The sequence below is a fragment of the Athene noctua genome, chromosome 2, assembly GCF_965140245.1.
Source record: "Athene noctua chromosome 2, bAthNoc1.hap1.1, whole genome shotgun sequence".
NCBI classification, from domain to species: domain Eukaryota; kingdom Metazoa; phylum Chordata; class Aves; order Strigiformes; family Strigidae; genus Athene; species Athene noctua.
The window spans coordinates 526690-550121 of NC_134038.1; the positions used below are offsets into that span (position 1 = coordinate 526690).

A 23432-nucleotide genomic window follows, 5' to 3' on the forward strand; every position below is an offset into this window, starting at 1 on the left:
CCGGCCCTTAAGCAAGCTCCAGATCAGATAAAATCTGTGGTGGCCCAGAGCGATACATTAATATGAATAAGCAGCAATCACATGAGGAATCTCAGCCACTCTGCAGGTGAACTGTGTTCAAACTGTGCCTTAACATACCTGAACCGAAGCTCTGCATCTGCAAGAGGAGATTACAGTCCCCACCTCCAAACTGCTGGAGGGTCCCGGCGTAAGGGAGAATACTAAGGGCCCTTCCCTCCAGTAGGGAAAGGTCTTAAAAACATTCCTATGGCAATAAATAAAAGCTAGACAAATTCAAACAGAAAATATGGCATATTTTTCCTTGTTCATTGGGAACTTGAGTAATTAAAAAAATGAAATGAGAGAAAACAGAGTGTTGTATCTTTTCATAACTTGGAGGGGACTCTGCTTGGTCAGAAAGCATACTCTGGCCGGGCCAGCTGAGCAAATACAGGTGACACGATCTTCCCTGCATTACGCAGCAGAGGTTTATTAGTATTTTCAGGGTTTCAAATTTCCAGAACACATCGCAGGAAGATCCACCTGCTACGTAAGAATCCCACGGCCGATAGCGTCGAGGGGTGCGCAGCCTCGCCCCATGAGCAGCCGCAGGGCTGGGGCCCCGTGCCGGGGCAGCGCCGCCCCCCCGCGCTGCCGGACCACGCCGAGCCTTTGGCAACCAGCAAGGGTCCTGCCAAGCACCAGGCTCGTGCTCCAAGACAAACGGTGAACTTCCCAAGACGCCTTCAAGAGGCCCTGACACCCTTCCGACCCCGCCTGAGAGCAGCAGCTGCCGGGGTCTGTCCCGCCTGCGAGCGGCCCAGCTTCTTCCCAGGGAGGGACTGAGCCGCATCCCCCCCCGCAGAGCCTGGTGCTGCTGGGGGAGCAGCGAGGGAGAAGTGAAACGCTGCAAAGCTCCGCGGGCAGCAGAGGCGTGGGCAGTGCAGAGCCCCTCGGGACTCTGTCCTTGGGGGGTCCTGCAGAAGGTGGGTTCACAGCAGGATGACACCAGCCGTTACTGCAGCTGCTGTCACTGACACGGGATCTGGGACCCTCTTTCCACTATTATCTTCAACCTGCACAGCAGCTCTTTCCAGACTACTTCAAAAATTATATGAGAACAGACAGACTTCAGGTACGTCGTGCCTTCAATGAGCAGCTCAATACGCTTCCTTCCTCCTCTCAAAGCCTCCCTACACCCAGACACAGCCACTGCTGCAGTGCAGATGGAGACCAAGACAAGACACTGGGGATAGAGTCAGCAGTGGAATCCAGACACTCACTATCAGATACCATGTGCTTTAACAAAATTATTTCTTTCACTGTGCAGAGTCCCACTGGCACCAACAGCTAAAGGAGCTCTGGAAGCACCAGCTGCCTGCACAGCACCAGGCTCCCTACACCCGGGGCTGCCGGCGAAGTCAGTCTCCAGCTCTACTCTGGCAAGGTTAGTCTTTGGCTCAGGTTTATGGTTTAGGCTTAAAGAACACGCTATCAACAGTTCCCTTTCTTTAAGAGCTGTACACAATTCTACAAGGAAGGTGCTGCTCAAGGAGCCCCAGGCTCCCCACCCTGTGACGGTCTTGCTCCGTTCCACAGCCACCAGTTCAGCTGTGAGAGACTCCTCTCAAGGACTGGAAACCATCCCTGGGAACAGCAGGTAGATGCTACTCCTGGGATTGCTCCCTTCCCAAGCTAATTCTCTACTCTGACGCTGAACAGTCTTTCAGACCCCAAGTATTCCTCCTGGTGTCCTCCCTCTGCTCACCGAGAGGCACCGAGGTCCCTTCGCAGCCGGGACAGGCAGGGCCCCGCTCCCAGCGCGGGCCAGAGGTCCCAGCCAGGCAGTGCCCAGGGCCAGCCCTCACCTACAGCGCTCTCAGTCCGAGGCCCACAGTGTGATGTTTCTGGAGACTGAACCTTCCGCACGAGCTGGTCCTGGTAGGTGCCCAGACAACAGAGCACCCCTGCCTGGAGAGGTCAGCAGGCATCCGCTGAGCCGAGCGCTCCCCAGAGCTGCAGGACAGTCAATGGCTTCCCAAAGCTGGGCTGCTCTGGGGCGACTTCAGCTACCACCACCCATCTGGTGGGTCTCCAGGTGCTCGTCCTGGGGAGCTGCACGCTGCTCTTTTCCGGGAGGGAACAGACTTGCTCAGGGGAGACCACACTGCAGGGACACCAGAGCAACCTGGTGCCTCCGGCCAGCGGCCCTCTCCAGCCCCCCCAGGGGAGTTCTGGGCACTTCCACGGAGCAGGTGGAGCACGGGCTGGAGCCAAGGACGATGCAGGCAGACTGTTCCCTGACACAAGACTGAGATTTCCTGGGCCACTGCACCTCAAGGAGCAAGAAAACTCTGCAAATGGAACACGTCCAATGGCTGGAAAGAAGGACCAAGAGCAGTGTGTCTCCAAACGAGGGGCCAGGAAGCACCTGGCTATACTCAGTTTCACCGCTGAGCGACAGAAGAGCTACGCAAAAGAGAAATGCAGGAAATATTGATATGTCTTTCAGTGATCTAGAGCTAAGATGGACAAATCTTCAGGACACACTAACAGTGGAGCACATCTGAGCCAGCTCATGTTTCACCTGAAGTGGAAGGAATTTGTCATCTCCCTCCCAGAAAATCTTACTCCAAAACCAAGGAAGAAAACCCTCCGCTTTACACCTGGGGGAGTAGCGAAGAGCCAAGTTCACAGACAATCAGGCCAGCACTCCCACGCAGCACACGGGCCTGGGACCATGGCCCTGTCCTAAGGGAAGAAACCTTCTCACAAGCCGTTGGTACTGAGCAGAGTCTCTGCCTCTTGCCCGTGGCAGCAGCACTCTGCTCCCCACAGCTCCCTGCCTGCGGGAAGCCCGCTGAGCCAGGGGATGGGGAAGCCTTCCAAAAACTGGGGAACAAACTCAGGAAGTTAATCCTAGCTGGAGGCTGAGCTAAGGCAGCAAGACACAGGACCTTAAAACCTGGCACGGAACTCCACACGTGTGCCAGGGGCTTCCCGGAGCCCCCAGTGCCACCCAAGACCCTAAAGTGCTGCATGTGAAGACTCGAGGGGATTCTCCTGGGGGCTGCGTGAGGAGCATGAGCCCTTAGCTCCAGCCCACCCTTCTGCAATGGCACAGTGTCCTCAGTCAGATCCTCCTCCCTCTGTGCCAGGGTCGGACGCAGCGCTCGGCAGACTCCCGAGGCCTCTACTTCAGGGTCACCCACCACTCCCACTCATTTTCTTCCACCTTCTCTTTCCTCAGTGCACAGCAAATAGGAACTGAACCTTCCACCTCGGCCCCCTTTGGCTTTTTACATTGCTTCCATCTCACTCCTGATCTGCAGCAGCCATTCTCACCTCAGGGATGGAAAAGTAGGGAAAGGAGGTGAAAGCAGGGGAGGAAACAATCATTGTGTGTTTGTGATCAGTCAGGTCCAGAAGCCACTTGACCCAGAGAGATCAGTTTCCCCTACAACAATGGGTGAGCCTGGGAAGCAAATCAAGCAGACTGAATGATTTTTGGCAGAGAGAGAACAGTAGGAGTGGTACAGACCTCTTCCTCCTCAATGCGAGCAGGTTCAATCAGCAGATTATTGGCTTGATCAAACGACACCCCCTGTTAGGACAGGAACCAGCAAAGAGGCATGCGGATTAGTGGAGCATAAACCAAACCCGCCACCACTACCACCACCACCCAACACTCAGACGCACACCGCTCCGACAGGCCTGGCCACGCAGCCCCAGCGCAGCCCCACTCACACCGCTCCTGGCCACCAGCCACGGGGCTGTGGCCGGCCCCCCTCGCCGGGCGGCAGCACCCTCCGCCCTGGAAGCCGCATCTCCACGGCCACGCTCTCGCCCGTGTTGGCACCCTGAGGCTGGGACCGCCAAGCTCGCGAGCTGAACGCTATTAGCTGATTCTACCCCCTCTGTCCCCAGCTGTTCAGTGAAGGAAGGATTGAACAACAGGGGAAAAGCACAAAGAGACCTCTGGTGCCACTCAGCTGCTGCACAGGAATGGAGTGACCCCAAATCAAAGCGCATCCGTCCCTCCAGCCCTGGGAAGAGCCTCCGGCGGAGCCCTGCGTCCCGCAGGCACCCAGGGTTGTGCTCCCAAATGCAGGAAACCTGAGAATTTCTCTTGAAAACCAACCCCCATTGCACAAACCCCTCTGATTTAAGGATCCAGCCTCCTGCACACCCCATCCTACCTCCTTCAGTGCCTGCAGGCAGCACCTCTCACCTGAAGCTCCCTGCACCGCGCAGTGACTCTGCTCCCCATGTTCCCATCCCTGGCAGGTGGCTCAGGGGGCAAGTGGGTGCACCTGCCCCTGAGGAGCAAGCACCCAACCACCTACAGAAGGGAAACCCGCTGTTTCCAGGCGGAAGGCTTGGCTGATCACAAAGGTGACTTTCTGGTGGATACACCAAACCTGTGGTCTCCATGCCTGTGCAGCCTTCACGGGTTTCACCAACAGGTCAGCACATCTCAGCTTTGGGCCCCTGACTAAAATGAGCTTTTTGGGTGAGGGCATTTCCCAAGTATGGCAGGTCTTGGTGGAGGGGACTCAGGATGGCTTCACACATTCTTACAAGCAGCAGCAGCTCCTTTTCATTTTGAAGAACTTCACAAACAGACAGGGAACTACATGCCCTATTCCTAGGGAGCAAGGGACAAACCAAACCAGCTCCCACACGGACAGACAAGCCTCCATGGAGAGAAGGGCTCCAAAGCAAACCTGAACACGAGAACCTTCCCCGGCTCACTCTGAACTCCAGAGCCATCGGACTCCAGCATGGGGTGGGACTGGCCCCAACAGCCTGGAGCGTGTGCACTAACAGCAACAACGGATTTTACTCCAGCATCTTCCACCAGCTGAGAGACCCACACCTCACCCATGAGAGCTGCTGGTGTCAGACTATGGAGATGCAGCCACACCCTGCTCTCTGCCTGCCAAAGAGCCCTCGCAAAATCGTCACGTCACCTTCAGTAAGAGCTGCCCTAACCTCACAGTGCCCCTCATCGGTCTGTTCCTACCCCACTGCAGGATGCTCCTCCAGCAAGGATCTCTGTGCGTCCCTAGCCGGACCTGGTGGTTCAGCTGGGTGGAACCAAGGACCTCCTGCCTCATCAGCCCCCAGCATCACCAGGAAGGCCCACCACGGCCCCGTGGCAACGGCAAAGCTCCAGAGCACGAGTTCCCCTAAATCCCAGCGGACACCTCATCGGACTGCGTCTGCGCTGGGCAGGCACAGGGGGGAACCGACGGGAAGGGCACGCTCCTGTCTGCTCTCACTCCCCACTCCTCTCCAAGAGGTGCTGCAGCAGAAAGACAAGTGTGAGCAGCCTGAACGTAAGCCTGAGATTAGATCCAGGGACAAAGCTCATCCTGTTGCAAATGAGGTGCAACAACCAGCAAGCGAGGAGGAACGAAAGGAATGGAAGAACTTGTCAGTGATGGACAAAAGAATTGTTCTTGCAGCACAGAGCACAACATCACACATAATGGGGAGGGTGCAAGAACCTGGGCACAGCCAGGGGTCAGACACAAGCAACACAAGTCACAGCTCCTGGACAACCACGTGAGGCCCAGAGCGAACAGCAGCTCTCCCACCCGCAGCATGTCTTTCCCGAAGTGCTGGAGCCTCCTGCCAACGTTTTCACTGGTACCACATCAAGCTGGCTGGTAGCTCAAAGTAGCAGGAGGGAGGTCTGGCACCCCTCTGACCCTTCCCCATCCCCACAAGACCTTACCTTCACTGACGGCTGAGCAGACAAAGCTCCGTTCTTTCTGTCATCCTCATCCCACGCTTCCTCCTGATCCTCAGGCTCCACGTTGTTGTTGCAGCCTCCTAACTCCTCCTCCTCTTTGGGGACTCCGTCACTGTTCAGCCCCTGCAGGAGTGCCACCACTGCCTCTGGCTTGGGCAGTTTAGTTATCTTAAAGTGTTTCTTATAATGGGGCGTGTCCTTGCGGATAAGCCTCTGCTTCTCCACTGGGAACGGCCGCTCTTCATCCTCATCCTCATCCTCACTCCGTATTAGTGTGTCCTCAGCAAAGTGTACGGTGGGCTACAACGGCAAAGCCCCAAGGGCTGTGAACCTCAGGGAACAGCTGGCTCTGGTGGCAGTGCAGAAACCTGCTGTCCCCCCACTGCCAACACAGGCAGAGCCTGTGCTGAAGAAGATGCAGGAATACACGTTCAGATTTCTCCAAACTTGCCTTTTTCCACATTAACTCCTTCACCCAGATACGTCTGTCAGACCAGGGACTGAGGGCACTCAAGCCTGTAACCCCGGTGTTCCCAGAGTCTCTGTCTGGCTCCCACACCCCCCCACCGTCCTTCCCAGCTCCCCACGGACCCGGCCCCCACTGGCTGCCCAAACCTCTACTTGAACTTGGCTTCCACAGCCTGTACCGGCCGCTGGCGATGCCCAACTCACACACTGCACATCCGTTTACCCTTTCCTCTGAAACTTTCAAATCTTTTTATCATGACCCTGCTGCAGTTCCTAGGCTCCTACCTCACTGTATTCTACTTCCACATCCTCCTCCTCTTGGTCAGCAGCCTCCTTATGCTCCTCTTCAGCTCGGGGCTTCGCCTCCTTCTCCAGCTCGTGAATGTCGGGCACCTGCCCATTTGGCCAGCCCCTCTCCCCGTCCTCTCCCTGCTCCTCTCCCCTGCAGTCAGCAGAGGCCGTGCTGTTGGAAAGGTGGGAGTCCTCGCTGCGGTTTGACATGGCGCTCAGCCTCTTCTCCTGGCAAGAGGATTGTAAAAGTCAGAGGGAAGCCAAAGCAGCAGATGGAGCGAGGTAGCGCAGCTGCTGTGAGGTGGGGTACGATCCAGTACCAGCAGAAACAGCTTTTTCCTCTGGCTCCCCTGACTTTGACTGCTGCGTCTCACCCTGCCCCTCCATCTGTGTGGCCATTCATTCCCAAGATCACACCTGGGCAGCAAGACGCCTCCTCCAAGCACTCTGTTCCCACCATCCTTTACTGGGAATATCAGAGCCTTCTCCTCCTCTCCCTGTACCACTGCACACAGTTCTCTGCTCCGGCTGCATCTCTCACCCTGTCCCAGTGGCCCCGGCTGACATCCCACGGCAGATTCCAACCCCTGGAATCCAGGCAACCCATGCTTAGTCCCTCCCAATCCTTCCCTCCTTCCCCCAGGTTCTCTCTGCCCAGCTCACACACGCTGCCTCCCCACTGCCCGAGTCCACGGCAGTCACCCGTCTCCTAGGGAACACGACTCACTTCTGAGCTCGGAGAGTTCAGGTCCGGGTCAGGCTTTGCAGCATGCACCTCACTGCGCCGAACTTCAATCACCTTCTTCATCACCTTCAGCTCGCTGGGATGGGGGGTGGCTCTGCGCTGTAAGCCCTGCCACAGAAAACACCCAGAGCCAGGGGCTCAGCAGCAGAGCAGCACCTGCCGCGCCGCCCCGCCTCGGGTAATGCGTTTTATGGGAGTGCTGGAGCCGGCCGGGCGGCCCCCAGAGCTCACCCTGCGGGGTCTGACCCGGGCCTCCGCTCCCTACAGCTACTACAGCCGCAGCGGGGAGGAGGAGGGAACTGGAGGCAGGTATCACTGCTCAGAGTCCGCTCTCAGGCAGGATCCTGCTCTCCATCTGGTGGAGGGACTGGGAGGAACCGCAGAGACGGGAAGGTTTCAAATTTTTCTTCAGATTTAGTAAATGGGAAGTGTCGACACAGAAACCCCCAAAGGAACACAGGGGTGGGATATCTTCTTAATCCCTCTGGCGTCTGGTAACACGCCTGACAGGCCTGTCTTGCTACCTGAACTGGTGATACTGAGCTAGCTCCATGACAGCTAGGACTCAGGAAAAACAGTATTCTAAAATTAACAACAATGTTAAAAACTATCAAAAAACCCCACAAAACCTCCAAACACCAGCAGCATACATGTGCTGCAAGGACAGATGCAAATACAATTTATCAGGAGGATTCAGATCTCAAAAGAATCTCTCTCCACAAGATAAAAAGAAAAAAAAATCCTGCAGAAGATATAAACCAACAGAGTACTTGCTGAAAACTGAAACTTTTATCCTGCCCTTTGCACCTGCAACAAAAGCAAAATGATCTGCGCCAGTTTTTGAGGCTGGCTGCCTGCCAGGACGCTCCAGAGCACGGGCCCCAGCGGGTGGGGATGCCCGGCTCAGGGGTCTCGGACCCGGCCGGGGCAGGCGGGCGCTCACAGCTCAACTCCCACCCCGCAGCGTCACAATCTGCGTCTGCTCACACTGCCAGGAATTCTCTTTCATACCTGCCTGTCTCCTCGGGGCACCACGGAGCATCCTGGCTGCACCCTGTCTGCAGCAGCATTACAGGGTGAAACGTGGACGCCATAAGGGCTCCTCAGCTTAGGAAAAAAGTTTAGCTTGTGCCTACGTCTCCACAGGGAGGTAACAAGCTTCGAGAAACTCTTCTTCTTACCCGTCTTTCGGCTCCAGACTCATCATCATCATCTACTTTGGGTTCATCCAGGAACTGAATCACACTGACTCTGTTTAAGTTGGTGTCTGTCCAGCTGTCATCCACACTGTTCTGCAAAAGATTCTCTGGGAAGAAAGATAACACAGTGGGAGCTACTTACTGAACGAGCAGGGCGGCAGGCTTGGGGGAGAGACAGTTCTGAACCCGTTAGGGCACTTGTGTTGTATCTGCTCATGGCATCAAATCACGGAGGCCTCGAGGACAACGGATGTGGCCTCCAGATCTTGTCACCTCTTGTACGTCTCCCACCAGACCTAGAGCAGCTCTACAGAAGGACCTGCAGGCTCAGCTCTAGCACTCCTTACCCAAGAACTAAGGAAAAAGGTAGGACTAAGGCACAAGTCAAGTACTGACACGAGAATATCTTCACGACAGGAAGAAAACCTCATGAACTACTCAGTCAATAGATCAAGGCAGAAGACTTGAAGACTAGGCTGGAGCTTCTTTATCACCCAGCAGAGAAGCAATTTCCCAGTTTTAACAATCTCTGCCTTGGAAAGTGGCCACCAGCCGTTCAGGAGCCTGAGTCTGCTGCAGGTATCACACTAATGACGAACAGTGTGACCAAGCAGAGGGGAAGGTTCGACGCCTCTTCCCTGCAGCCCCATCCAGAGTGCACGGTGCTCAGAGCACTCAGAAAGCAGGCTCTTACCTAGGCTGGGAGAGGGCTGCTGCGGAAGCAGGTAACAAGTGAGAACTTTTTCTCCTGTCTTTTCATCATCCTCTGTTTGGAATTTCAGCATGGGCTGGGACTGATTTTCTGCCAGCCACAGGGCTTTCAGGTTAAGATTTGTCAAAGCAAATGGCAAGTTCTGCAGTCTGCAAAAGAAAAGAACTGCTGGTTAAACTGACTTGGTGAGGAAGGAACGTCAGCGCCACTCCAGACCGCCCCAGTGCAGCCAAGCTGCCGTGGGATCCCCCACTCTGACACCACAGCAGCTGCCCCAGGCTGTGCAGGGCTCTGCCACGGCCACACATGGGACTCAGCAATCCACTCGCACCCAGCTGTAGCACAGGACAACCCCCACCAACAGCGTGGAAACGGTGAACCTTGGGGGGGGTCTGAAGACAGAAAAGTGATGCTTTCCCTGACCAGCACACAGAAAGCATTCCACACAGAACCTCTGGTCGGCTTCCAGCTGCTACAGAAAATACCAGCCTTGGCTAACAGAACTGCAGCTAAAACCTGCTGCTCTTTCAGATCAGATACCTGCACACTGTGGGTTGTGCACATCATAAACAAGGCTTCGGCACCAACCACTTCAGGACTGATGACAAAACTACAAAACCTGCAGGAGGGATCACGGTGGACAGGGATTTCCCCTGATCGTTCTTTCACACATGGCAAATGGCCCCCAGGCTTCTGCGCCAGCTCTGCCCTGTCCTCAGGTAACATGGTGAAGGGTTAAGAGGCAAAGCTCGGGGACACACGGCCAGAGCAGCCAGTCTGGGCTTCTCCACGTTTCCCAAAACATGCCAGGGCCCAGCCCATGCTGCTGCTTCCCCTCGGAAGGTGCCTACAAGCCAGGTCCCCCCTCCTGCTGCTGACCTGTTCCCCGCCACATCCAGGACGTGCAGCTCCGTGGTGTTGGCCAGCTCTGGCGGCAGGAGGGCCAGGCGGTTGTCTCGCAAGGACAGCACGTTCAGGTTGGCACAGCCCCCGATCTCGGCTGGGAGGGATGTTAGCCGGTTCCGGTCCACGTTCAGGTTTGTCAGCTTGGCCAGCTTGCCAAGGGACTTCGGCAAGGCCTGGGAAGGAGATGGGTCAGTAGTCAAAAGAGAAAAGAGCAGCTGAAGAAAGGTATAAAGACATAAAGCTCTCTATCCGGGGAACAAAACACCTGCCTTCTGTCCTGACAGACACATTTTCGAAGAAGTTCTCACTACAACTCTGGGACAGATTTTCCCTCAGGTTCACAGGCTGTTAACCTGCCAAGCCTTCACCTCAGCACAGCACACTCAGAACACCACCAGATTTTCTCCTGTTCATCTGTACCTTCCCAATACTTGTGTTTTAGCAATCAAATCATAAGGAGTTTGGAGCAGAGCCATTTTAAATTACACTATTCCATGGCCCCTCACCAAAGGCAGCTTTTGACCTAGTCCTGCTCCCATCAGACTGATGGGCTGCAGGACTGGCTGTCCTAGCACAGGCATGCCAGCTGTCCTAGAGAATTCTTCAAAGAGTGAGAGAAAGCAGCTTCCACCAGGGCCTTCTCAAAAGCCTGTGAGCCAGGTGAAACTCTGCATCAGAGCAGCTGGAGCACGCTCAGAAATACAGCTCAGAGGTCAAAAGATGGGAAAAGATCCCTGGCACGTGGCTAAAGCGACCAGCACTGGTGAGGCAGCGTGGTTGCTGCTGTACTTACCGTCAGCATGTTCTCCGTCAGGATGAGTTCTGACAGATTTTCACAGTCCCCAATTGACTCTGTCACCTCTGTCAGCCGGTTCTGGTCCACCTTGAGGATGGAGAGCTGCTTCAGCTGACCTGGCCAGGGCAACAAGCGAGGTGTGAGCTACGCTGGGGATCCTGACGCTGTTCTGCTTCTCGGGCTCAAAGGCCTGCCACCAGGGATCGGGTAACCCCGCAGTGCAGGCACCATCTCCCTGCCCACAGGCTCGCTCGCAGGTTTCCCCCACGCAGTGCAGAGTGAGGACTGAACCCATCCTGCAGAGTTCTGCTCAGCAGCACCTTCTCCTGCTGTGGCGCTCGGTGCCTGCCCACGCCCCCCAGCCCCCCCAGTCCGTCTCCCCGCCAGCAGCACGGCCCGCAGGGAGCCCCTGCACTGCCCCCCGCAGCACTCACCGATCCCCTCCGGGATGCACTCCAGCAGGTTCTGTGACAGCAGCAAGTCCGTCAGAGCTACCAGCCCACTGACCTCGTTGGGCAACTGCTCCAGCTTGTTCTCCGACACATCCAGACAGACCAGGCGGCGGAGATTGCCCAGCTCCTGGGGTCAGAGAGGAGACACTGCGGCTCGAGGGGCAGCCGGGGAAGGGAGCAGAGTGGGGTCAGGGCTCCTGAACAGGTACTCACGGGGGGCAGGGCTGAGAGCTGGTTCCGGTCTAGCCAAAGCTCACGCAGGTTCGGGAGCGCTCCCAGAGTGTCCGGCTGTAACAGAGCAGCACAGTAACAGCATCAGTCCCTTCTGCAGGGGAGAAGCTGCTCTAGGATGCTATAAACCACCACCTCTGCAAGCTAGACACTGGTGTTGCTTTCACACCTCCTAGAACCGCTCAGCAGATGTTTATGAAGCTAACGAGTTGGCGTGCCACAATACAGCAGCACATTTGTTTGGAAATGTCTGGGATGGCACACTGGCTGCAGATCCCCACAGGAAATATGGAAGAGAACAGCAAGGACTGATTGGTAGCAAGAACTAAACAGGGGGTTGGAAATTCTGGCCTTGGAAGAAACAAATCTTTCTCCTCTTCCTCCTCTCAGACACAAAACCAAACATACGCTCAGAGCAGCACTCCACAAACACCACACACACTGACTGGTGTCTGGGTTTGGAGTTAAAGCACCACTGGAGTGTGGTCCCAGTGTCACCACAGCCCTTCTCTCACGTAAGCTGCAGCCCTGCATGTAGCAAGCTGCACAAACTCCTCTGCCTCCCAGTTTAGATGGGTTTCTGCCAAAAAACCATTCCAGAACGTTAAGAGCAGGATCAGGAATGGCTTAATCCAGAGCTACAAAATTAAAGAATATCACTGGATGTCCCTGAATGCCAAGATAAGCTGAATTCCGAGACTGTGGGCTGGCCCCCAGCATGCTCAGGCTGAGCCCTCTGCACGGGCACCCCAGTCCAGGGGGAACACACCCCGTGCTCCGCCGCTGGGAACAACGGGGAACGGTCCAACGGTTCTGCACTTGGCAGTACGGACGTTAAATCAGAAAGGAGAAAGGCAGAAAGTTGGCATAGCAGAAAAACAGCCTGGGGCAGGGCAACACAGAAGAGCAAGGAAGTACCAGGGAGTCTCACTGGAAAGATCCTGAGGCAGAGAGAGAGCAAGAACCAACATCCCAGAGCAAAAGCGCTTGGAAAGAGCAGAGCAAGTTGGGCAGCAGGACACGAGACAGATGGGCCAACACGTGAGGAGAACTCTAGGCTGGGAACAATGCCCAGGCCATGGTGGCAGGTAAGAATCTTTCCAAACAACCTGCACATCTGTTTCTTTGTGTTTCAGATGAAAACCCACTTCCTTACACAGAGGTTCAGGGTTCTGCCCCTACCAACCACCCGTATTCCCCCCCACCCCTCACCTACCAGTACTTCCAGGTCATTGCCACCAAGATCCAACTGCTCTAACTTGACAAGGAAGGAGAGCGAACTGCAAGATACAGGGAGTAGAGAGAGGAAGAGAGAAAAAAAAAAAAAGAAAGAACAGAAGGTTAGCATCTGGAACACTCACCAAACAAATGACGTAATTTTTAATACCTCCTCAAACAGGTGGGGCAATCCTGACCTTCTCCACAGTCCCTCTGACCAAGCAGCCTAGGGGAGTTGGTCCCCTTCCCCCAGCCAGACCACCTGCATGAGGGAACTGGGTTCGGCAGCACCAGCAGTCTCAGAGCAGCCAGTTCCCACTACCACCAATTCGCCTTCTCCCCCTCTCACCATAACACACTCTTCTGAGCAAAAACATGACAGATGAGAAGCCACACCTTAACACTGCTGCCCGTTTCTGTGGCAAGGATGGGGACCTGGGCACAGGCTAACGGGTAGCAGGAGAGGGTCAGCAGAGGACAATACATACTGGGGGGCAAGTGGAGCTGCAGGGAGAGGCAGGAATGACAAATTCAACAGCCTCGGTTTCCCTGACTGGGATGCCCACGCTACTTAAGAGAAAGGGAAGGACAACACTGGCACGATGTCTCCGGAGCAGTCAAGACGTACAGACAAGAAGCTCACTAGGCAAGATACGAGAAGCCTTCATGGGGGCCAAAGCCTGTCAAGACTGGTGGTCCGAGGGCATGCCCCGAGTACCCAAACACACCATGGCTGCAGCCTGCAACCCACCAAACCCGGACCCGGTTCCCCCGGCACAGCACGGCTGTTCCCGTGGCCTCCGCTCAGCCTGAGCCACCAACTCCAGCTCCCACCTCCCCAGACAGGGGCTGCTGCCTCTCCCCTTGCACTAGGGCAGAGCTGCCACCTCAGCCCTGCCCACTTCCCCAGTTGGGAGGCTCTTCCGTTCAAGAAATTGGCCTAACACAGAAATCACTGTATTTCTCTGGAAACAAGAGCTATACAACTCAGCGCCATCCAAACTGAGGAAGTTTGGGGCTGCAGATCTGTGAGAAAGCAATAAAAGAGATCTGTCTTGCCCAGGCCAGGCTATGAAAATATTTGGGCTACACAGGCAAAGCAAGTTCCTGCCTTATACAGTGGTGGATTTTGAGATATTCCATTAAGTCAAGCAAAGGTTTACCAAAGGATCACTGAAAGGATCCTGCTGTGCAGCAGTCTCTCACCGTGACTCTACAGCTGCTCTTTGAAGGGTGAAGTAGCCTTGGCTGTCCCTTCAGTTTTAATTCCCAAAATAGGGACAAGTGAGCTGTGGGGTCCATGTTGCAAAATGCCTGGGTACAGATGACTCCACTGTCCCATGAGAACACCTGGACAAGAGCTACCCCTCACAGGTCACTGCCAAGCTGAGAACTGCCTGGGTGGGAGAGATGAGCAGAGATCATCTGCTGCACAAGACAAATTGTTTAGAACTCAGTTGACAGCAGAAGATTAACCAAAGAAATTCAATTTTCACGACTCAAGGTCATTGCAAGCTAGATCTTTTAAGGAGCTCAACAACAGCAACAGAAGTCAAAAGGACACCGACGCATTACGCAGTCACAAATTCATGGTATTGAAGCCCATCTCCCTGCTGGGCTCAGGAACCTTGAAAACTGAAAGCATCAGCCATTTCGGTAAGTTTTTCTACTCTTTGGCAAGATCACCTGGACTTGTTTAGAGCCATTCTTGGGCACAATTTGCAACCAGGCTAAGTACAAGAGCTTCAGACCTGGGTAGAGTACTTGACAGTACCACTGTAATTTCTTTGGCCATTGATTTTGATCTCATGTTTGACTGACAGATCTGATGAAAATTGCTTTAGATATTCAAGATCCTCCTTCTACTTTTGGAAATCATCCAAAAGTAGAATTTGGGGAATTCGGGAGAGATGAAAAGAAGCTGGAATTGCAATGCAGAATGAGCATCAAGCCTGGATTTATCTTTCAGAGAAAAGCTCACAGCATGTTATAAGTATCTTGCTGGCACACAAATCTGATGTGGGGAAACAAGGGAGCTCTGGGCATGGGGTCTTCCCAGAAGGGGTATGGGTCTGGTTATGGACTGAACTCTCCAACTCTAGATACTTGCTGGTTCCTAGATGGTGAAAAGCCACCAGGACGGTTCTTCACTGCGGTCTGAAGGCCCAACTTTGGGTGGAGCTACTGGCCCTCTTTGTTTAAATGGCGCATGGCAGGGGTGGCACCTGCCTGCAGGACGCAAAGGACACGTGGAACAGGCAGCAGGGGGTCCCACCCCCAGGACCCAAACCCCTCCAGCTCACCTGTTCTCAGCCTGGCACGAGCTCTGGGGCTCACCTTCCCCCTGAGGCTACACTGCACGTGAGGGTCTCCCAACACCGCCCCTCTGCAGGGGTGTTAGTGCTGACAACTCCTGTGCACTCTGGCACCAGGGACAAGGTGACAGTGTTCATGTGAACTGTGCCCCCATGCTGCAACCCCCAGATGAGGAGGGGGCCCGAGAGCTGACCAGCTCCTCTTTGGAAGCATCTTGTCCTCTGGGTCAAAGCTGACACGTGATTTCTACGAGCAGATGTAACTGCTGTCACACAACACCTGTACTTGCAGGTCCCAGAGGAAAACAACCATTGGGAAGAGTGTGTGCCTGAATCAAAGCAGCATCTCACAGGGAGGGAGGCACGGCCACCAGAAGCAGCAAGACTAAAGCCCTAACTGCACCGAGCCTCGAAGCCCTCCTCGAACACTGCATCATCAGACACCCCCTTCGCCCTCTTTTTTGAGTAAAGCAGAGGAGCAAGAGAGAAAGTACAGGCAGCCAAACTGAATACTTGCTGTGAAGAGCAAGAGGGCACTGAGGAAAGGTGGCAATAGATGCACGCTTCACATGTTCACTGAGGAGTCTGTGTGGCCCCAAAACACACTGCTATCCAAAAAGAAGTCAGGCAGAATCCCTTCCAAGATACATTCAAGGAAGACTGCAGGAATCATCAGCTGGATGGAATAGCAGGCAGAAGACAGGTTGATAGAGCTGATGTAGGTTAGAAAACTCAAACAACTCTCATGGGCTCCAAAGCAGAGATTAATGTACAGAGTCTTTAGTTCTCCACATCCTATCTACCTGAAAGCATCAGCTGTTCCAAACAGATCCTCTGCCAGGAATTCATCTCTGTCCCTGACTCTCTGAAACATTTAACATCACTTACCTCTTTTCCCTTGATGGCTTATTTTCTGTCTGCTGCAGGAAAGCCAGTTATCCCACCCATTCCCACAAACGGCTCAACCAGATCACAAGGGACACCCACAAAAACAGAGATGTCAGAAGTAAAATATATCTTCAGCCGTATTCTGCTGTTCTTCAGGTCACGAACTTCAGCATATACAGAGTTCTTCCTATACCCACATCAGTACATTTTTCTCTCATTTTCCAAAAGAATCCGTCATCTGCTCCACCTCTCCAGGAAAAATGGTTCTACCATTTCCAGCAGCTCTGTGGTGGAACCCTGTCTATTCCAAATCAGTCCTGACAGAGAGGCTGAGTACAGACTCTGAACATCCTTCCCTGTTCTTAAGCCTTGTACCATCTCTCTCCCTCCTCACCCCAGTTTACAGAAATCCAGCAAAATGCAGCTAAGCCTTGAGCCCTCCCAAGCCAAGCGCTAGAGATTGTACTAAATAAACAGAAAATCCTTGAGGAATCAGCAAGAACGATCAGAGAGGAGACTCCTGAAGCCACCAGACAGACACTCACGTGGGGAGAGTCTTTAGCAGGTTCTCACGTAGCTCCAAAGTCACCAGGTTTGCCAAACTGCAAGAGAAAAGGGAGCGAAAAGCCAGATTCACTGAATAGGGCTTCAGGGATACAAGGAGATGCTCATATCCCTTCCCCTGGGACCACCCCTCATGACCTGCACAGATGCACATACACGAGTGTGTGCACATGAATGGAGATGGCGGGGGAAAACAAAAAACAAGGAGGATCTTAAATGACTTCTGATGAAGGTGGCTGCTTATTGCAAAATCACGGGGAGACAACACTGTGCCCAAACTCAGGACGAGGAAACACGGTATCACATACAGGACTGTCTGCCCAAAAAGATAAAATCCCTCACGTGTAGAAAGGCAAATCCCATGGGAAGGGCACTGCACCCCACAGGCAAAGCCCCATGGGCCTTGCCTTGGCCATTTGCTAGCAGCATAAATCATTTCAACATCATCGGACAGACCACACCTGTTTGGAAAGGGGCAAATTGGCACTTGTAAAATAAGGAAAGATAGAGGACTTGAGAAGCCTGGATGCACACCTGGCCTGGGCCACATACCACAGGGGAGAAGCAGCTGAGACCAGGAGAGGAACCTTTTTAAAAAGGCTGTCTTTAACAAGAATAATGCTTTTAGCAAGAATAAGCAAGCTGTACCTGGGATGGCACACTCCTCCCCTCCGAGCCCCGCCAGCGCCCCCCCGACCCTTCTCCCTGTCCCGAGGGACAGACTCACTTCCCAATGTCGCCGGGGAGGCTCTGCAGGGACACATCGTTCAGGGCCAAGTGGCCCAGGCTCCGAAGCTGGGTGAAGCCCTCTGGAAGCCTGTGAAAGCATGACAGAACAAAACACCATTGATTCTGTGTGCAAAACAAGCCCTAAATTCCTCACTCAAATCCCCCAGAAGCCAGACTTATCCCCACTGGTATCAGCATGTGGAAAGGGAAGAGCAGGAACCAGCTCTGGCTCCTGATCCAGGACATGCCCTGTTTCCAAGACAGCAACACCCCCTCACCAAAGTCACTACACATCCAGGTGTGCAAACCTGGCTCAAACGCTAATCCCAGACTAAATTATGCCATGTGACCATTTAAGCTTAAAGCAGGGAGGGCTCCCAAGTAATCCAAATGCCCATCCAAGGGTGTTTCTGCACTGCAGCATTCCCGGGGACCAAGCACCATCATCATAACGGCTCCGAGGTGCAACGGAACAGGGGAAGACCCTGAGGAGAAACCCCTGAGGAGAAACCCCGGAGCCCGCCGGCCCCACTGCTCCCCACACGCATCCTGCAGCTCTCGGCCACAAAAAGATTCTTGACAAATAACTTCCAGTGCGGCAGCGCTGGCGGGTGCCATGGCACAGGGACTCCCCCGAGCAGCCCGTCCCACTCCGCGGTCTGGCACCACGAGAGGGAAGCAGAGAGCTGCAGCTGTTCGAAGGGTGACGAGCACAAAGGGCTCTGGAGCCAGATGGGCATGGACGGACCCTGGCAGACACCTGAAACCATGGCTCACCGGGGCAAAGGAGCCACACCTAAATCCCCAAAACATTACGGACTAAGGGCTGTAGAGACAGAAGACTGAAGAGACGAGGCAGAGAGCCCATTCTCGGACACAGTCTGGGCACTATGAGGTCAAGCACAAAGTTCAAAGGTCAGCCATCCTAAATTATAAATAAGAGAGAGAGCAAAAAGGTCTGACAGGGAGCAAAGGATGGCATGCAGGCCATTCTCCACTCCTCTGTAGTACAATGAGTCAGTCCACACCCATTCTGGTTTGTGCACCAGGGTGAAGGGGTGGGGAAGGAGTCACAACTTCTTCTGAGAGGACAAAAGTCCAGTGGCAAAAGCATGACTAAAGGCTCATCAACCCCAGCCACAGGCCACGCAGGAGGGGGAGCTCTGCCGAGTGCTGCCCCTGCCAGGAGAGCAGGTGTTGGCACAGGCAGGGTGATCTGACCTCAGGGGAAGCCAACTGAAGATGAAGACCAGAGGAAGGGAGAACAAAAAACTCCAGCTCTCATTCTCAGCTGGACAAAAGGGTTGCATGTGTCTTCCCACCTGGAGAGAGGATTCCCACTGAAGTCTGCGATTTCCAGGGATTTGCAGAATTTGATACTTTCAGGAATTTCTGGAATGTCTGGGGAAAAAAAAAAAACACACAAGAAAGAAAAAAAAAAAAAGAGACTTGAGAAGAGCTTAACATGTGGAAAATGGGACACCAGGCACTGGTGACAGCCTAAGACACAGTAAGACACAACCCTATTTTCGCAGCTCCTGAGCAGAGATCCCTCTGCAGGGCTGTGGAAGGTGTGCTGCCCTTCCAGAACAGGGGTGTGAGCACAGCAGGGCTGTGGGGCACACACTCCCCATTCGCTTTGACCTTACCATTACGGGAGATGTCCAGTTCCACCAGCTGCATGAAGTTGGCAACCTCAGGGGGGAGTCTCTGGATTTCATTGTCACTCAGACCCAGCTTGCGCAGGTTCAGAAGCCTGAAGAAAGGCTACGACAGGAGAGAACGAAACTGGGTCAGCAGCGGTTCTGTGGGAAACCTGTCTTCTCAGCTCAGGGCAGACCTGAGCATCCATCCCTGGAGCCAAGTGCCTTCTCTCATAACTTCTATCCCTGTGAGGTCCTCAACGTGCAGTCGCTGCACAGATAAGAACCCTGATTAAGGTCTACAAGAGATGAGGGTGAAAGAAGAAAGGCATTTAATGAGTTTAGCTTTATGATTCATTTAACATCTCTGTGATCCCACTGCTCTTCTCCCTCCCTTGTAAGATGCAAAATGGATGTTCCTTGTTTCCGGAGATAACTGTTCATCTTGAGCATTCAACTACGAGGATCATGAGGATGTCACCATAAAGCAGCCTGCCAGCAGACACGACAGTGTTTAAGAGTCTGGTCCAGGGATGCCAACAAAGGAGAAACTATGGGGATGTCAGACCAAAGTCCTGTCCCTGCTGTCACACACACCCACTATACAGTCTGTCAGAACACCGGTGACAGGTCCCTACACTGACAGGGAGAGTGTTTGTGCCACTTGTACCAGAAAAGGAGCGGGCAGACTATCTGTAGGGCCCAAGTAACAAAGAATTAGAGACGGAAAGAAAATTCCTTTCGAGAAACACCACAGTCATAATGTTGACTGGAAGGGACCTCTGGAGGTCTAACAACATCCAACCTCTTCACACCTGCCCTCGTTCTCAGAGCCAGCTATATCAGCTATAAATGCTAAATGACAAGACTTATCAATCCTACTCTTTCTAGACATCAACAGCCTCTCAAGTTTATGAAGCACAACGTACTATAATTATCAACTGCAGCTGCTTCGAACTATTGTTGGACATAGGATACTGGACAGGATGAAAACAAGGGCTGTGCTGTTTGCTGCGTTTCCTGGGGTGTCTGGGAATAACAAACAAACAACACCGGGCCACTGCAGAAAATGAGACAGTTTTGAGTAGTTTACCGGTAACCCCCAAACAGACAAAGGCAGAGGCTGCTGCGCACACACGCAGTCACGCTGTGCCTCTGACTACTTGCTTGGGCTCTGCCACAGTACAGACAAGTGCTCTAAGTCACCTCTAACAGTTCAGGAGGTTTAGATGGCCAAATCTTATGCAGCTCATAACTCAACCCGTGATGCCAAAGAAAGAAGTGACGACGCCGGGAACAAACTCACCTCTATGGAGTGACGCACAGAAGCCACTTCTAACCCATGTAGTCATCCTGCCTGTCCTAGGCCAGAGGCAGGGGGGGAGTTACAGTGAGCAACAGAAGATGTAGTTGCAGAATTACTTACAGATCAGAAAACATGTCCAGAGCGTCAGGGCCGCTCACACAGACCACACGGAGAAGCACCAAACAAGAATCTGAGGCCTGAACCTCCTTTCTCAGTTGCTTTTCCAGTAACCCATCTGCATAAAAGGCTGCTGAAACAGCTTTTTCTGAAACAGGGATAGCTGTTCAGGTTCGAGGTGCTGGGACCCTCCCAACTGTCCCTCATAATACTGCAAAGACCAGTAACACAGACCAGAGAGGGAGGGGTGGGAGCAGAACGGTGACGCACAACGTAACCCTGAAGAGACACACAAGACACAGAGCGAGCTGCCCACCCCTGGCAGGGGTGATGACGAGGTCTAATAATGCAGCTTGAGGAGTTTCTCTGCTGTAGATCTAACACTCTGCAGATTCCCACAGAGACGTCTTGGTCAGGAAGCGCCGCTGGGACGGGCGAACGTGGCGCGGCCGTGGTTGTGCTTCCACAGACCCCACAGCCCCAGGGAGAACTGCTCCGGGATGCGAAATTCAGACCCCTGCTGTCCCGAAGCAGTACAGCAGACCACAATAAGTAAAAAAAGGTGATTTAAAAAAAAAAGTCCTTTTGACACTGAACAGTGTAAGTTCTTTTAAATTCTGTTTATCCAGTGCAAACCAGCTTAATGAGAAAGGAAGTAGGTGAAAGTCTAAATGAAGTCTAAATGACAACAAAGGTTCAAGCCAGAGCAGGAGGTTTAGAGACTTGATTTGCTATTGTTTCCTAGATCCTTCTCCTAATTTTAGAATGCAAGGAAATTCCAGGCAAGACATTGTGTTGACCTGCTCGAGTCTACAAGTTGGAAAACAACAAAGGGAACAGAACAACTATAGGCCAAACCTTCAGCACTTCTGCCCGCGGATTTTAGGCAGTCTCGAAATCGATGCGCACACTTTTTTTAAAAAAAAAAAAATTTAGAATAAACTAGAACAAATTAATGCTATATGTTGCACTGCAATATGTATGGGAAGTGTTTATGGACACAATAGAGATTCAGAAGTCAACTATCTGTGGGTCAAGCTGGCAGCAGGGAGCACTGACCTCAGTTCTGCCTAGGGTCAAGATTTCCGTTCTTAGCTAGGCCTTCAAAATCAAAACACCACAGCACTTCAACACAGCCGCTGTATCCATGCAGGTTATTGCAATTTGACAGAGCCAAACTGCGTGACAGGACTTTTACTGGCATAACCGCCTTACCGAAAATATTCAGAACCCACACTGGCCTGGGAAGTCAAGTGCAGACCGAGCCTTGGAATTAGGCTGTTGTGACAATCCCACAATTCTTCCCATCCGATTAACTTGTCTTCAGGCAGACATCTACTAAATATAATGTTCAAAAATACCTTGCTTTGTATGATACTTTTTTATATCAGTTAAACACCATTTTTTCACCACCAACTTTTTTTAAAAAAAAAGGTAAACAAAGAACTCCAAAACCTCTCAGTGCTGACAGATTATCAGATCTGTGCAAAAAAATTCCATTCAGAAACAGCAAGGCAAGAAAAGTAGTACATCCCACTTCTTAAGGTTCAGTTAAGCTGGACTTCAATAAAATATTTCAATATGACAAAAATTGAAACTAGTCACAAGTCATCAGTGGAGGTCACAAAAAGCAAATGCAGAATTACAGCATCCCTGTGCAAGAACTAAGATTTTATATTGGGTGAAAAAAAAAAAAAGTTAAGCAGAATCCAGGTAAGTCACCATGTCTGACTAGCAAAGCCTTCTTGTTGCTTGTTCGGTTCCAGCCTCCCCACCAGCCCCTCACCAGCAGGCCCGTGACTCTGGAACGTGCTGGCTGAACCCCCCCAGTGTGCGCGCCCCCAGACACGCCGCCTGCTCACCAAGTCTGCAGCCAGCCTGGCAGGCCACTGCCGCTGCCTCGCGCCACGCCAGGGCAGAGACCAGCACTGCCAGGCAAATAAACACACACCGGTCCTTCAGCTGCTGCTCAGGGACGGGACCCTCTCCGGGAATAAGCACTGAAAAGCGCAGGGGAAATGGGCTTCCCACTTACCCTAGCGAAGCTTCTCAAAAACTACCAACCAGCCCAAGTTTGAACTTATCTCTACTGGGACTTCAGTTAAGATGACTTTAAAATGTGGCAACCTGATGCAATCAAGAACTGATAAGGCTGAAAACACTGCATCTAACACAACACATCATTTTCAGTTCAGTGTTTTATGTCTGGGTACTTCAACTCCCAAGTCCAAGAGCCAAATTTACAAAGCAAGACTGCACAACAGATTCCTTTGTGACACTGGAAATGGAAAGCCAATTAATTTCAAAACTGTTACTGGAACTAAGAGTGAAAACTTAAGCAAATGTCTCTTTGAAGGCTGGCAGTTATCCATTTTTCTAATCAATGTTAACCCTGTTTCATATAGCTGGCCAAAAAAAAGTCACGAATTTAGCACCATACTGAATGTCTCTACTGAGATGAAACACACACAACGTCAAGACTTCCTGAATATAAAAAAAAAATTTAAAAAATCACCAAATCTGCAAGATATAGATCTTCCAGTGTCCAAACTATATATATATAGTTTAAGATTTAAGATCAAAATTAGAAGTTTGAAGAACAAAAAATAAGCAGCAATCTTACTGTCTCCTGGCACACCAGAAGCCTAAAGCCCACACAGAGCGAACACGGATTAATCCAGTGTCAAGGAATTCAGCCACTCAGAGCATGATGGAAGTTATCACAAATTTTTAAAAAAAGTCTCAAGATCAGGGGATGTATTAACAGCATAGTTGGGTAACTGTGGTGGAGAAGCTTTTGCAAATTAGAATATATTATAAAGACATTCTACTGTTGAAGTATGTGAATGGTTACAGGACGGCCAAGATGGAGAACAACTACAAAACTGTCTTGCCAATAAGATTCAGGGGGCACAAATTCTTACAGTGTCCAGAGCAGAGCAACTGCAGTATAACAGATTGGAAATACAGAGGCCGTTGCTCTCATTGATGTACTGACTGGGTGACAAGTAGTGAAAGGTACAGAGAACCTGTAAAGCTCTGTAAGCCAGAAGATAAGAAATACTCCACAAAACTGTAACATTGCAAAACA

General features: G+C 52.4%; 1 protein-coding gene across 23 annotated transcripts in view; it reads right to left on the reverse strand.

The window, feature by feature from the left end:
• Positions 1-23432, reverse strand: part of SCRIB (scribble planar cell polarity protein) — a 109171-nt gene that overhangs the window by 69773 nt on the left and 15966 nt on the right. For 22 of the 23 annotated variants that reach the window (XM_074898230.1, XM_074898237.1, XM_074898235.1 and 19 more), the window contains exons 2-16: positions 18925-19042; positions 18598-18676; positions 17274-17363; positions 16528-16584; positions 12778-12841; positions 11544-11618; positions 11313-11457; positions 10876-10994; positions 10056-10255; positions 9159-9325; positions 8447-8571; positions 7248-7373; positions 6515-6748; positions 5744-6061; positions 3542-3604 (exon numbers count right to left, since the gene is read on the reverse strand). In XM_074898230.1, the coding sequence (XP_074754331.1) occupies positions 3542-3604; positions 5744-6061; positions 6515-6748; positions 7248-7373; positions 8447-8571; positions 9159-9325; positions 10056-10255; positions 10876-10994; positions 11313-11457; positions 11544-11618; positions 12778-12841; positions 16528-16584; positions 17274-17363; positions 18598-18676; positions 18925-19042 (1980 nt within the window). The remainder of the gene's footprint in view (positions 1-3541; positions 3605-5743; positions 6062-6514; positions 6749-7247; positions 7374-8446; positions 8572-9158; positions 9326-10055; positions 10256-10875; positions 10995-11312; positions 11458-11543; positions 11619-12777; positions 12842-16527; positions 16585-17273; positions 17364-18597; positions 18677-18924; positions 19043-23432) is intronic. The other variant, XM_074898229.1, reaches the window with a different exon arrangement.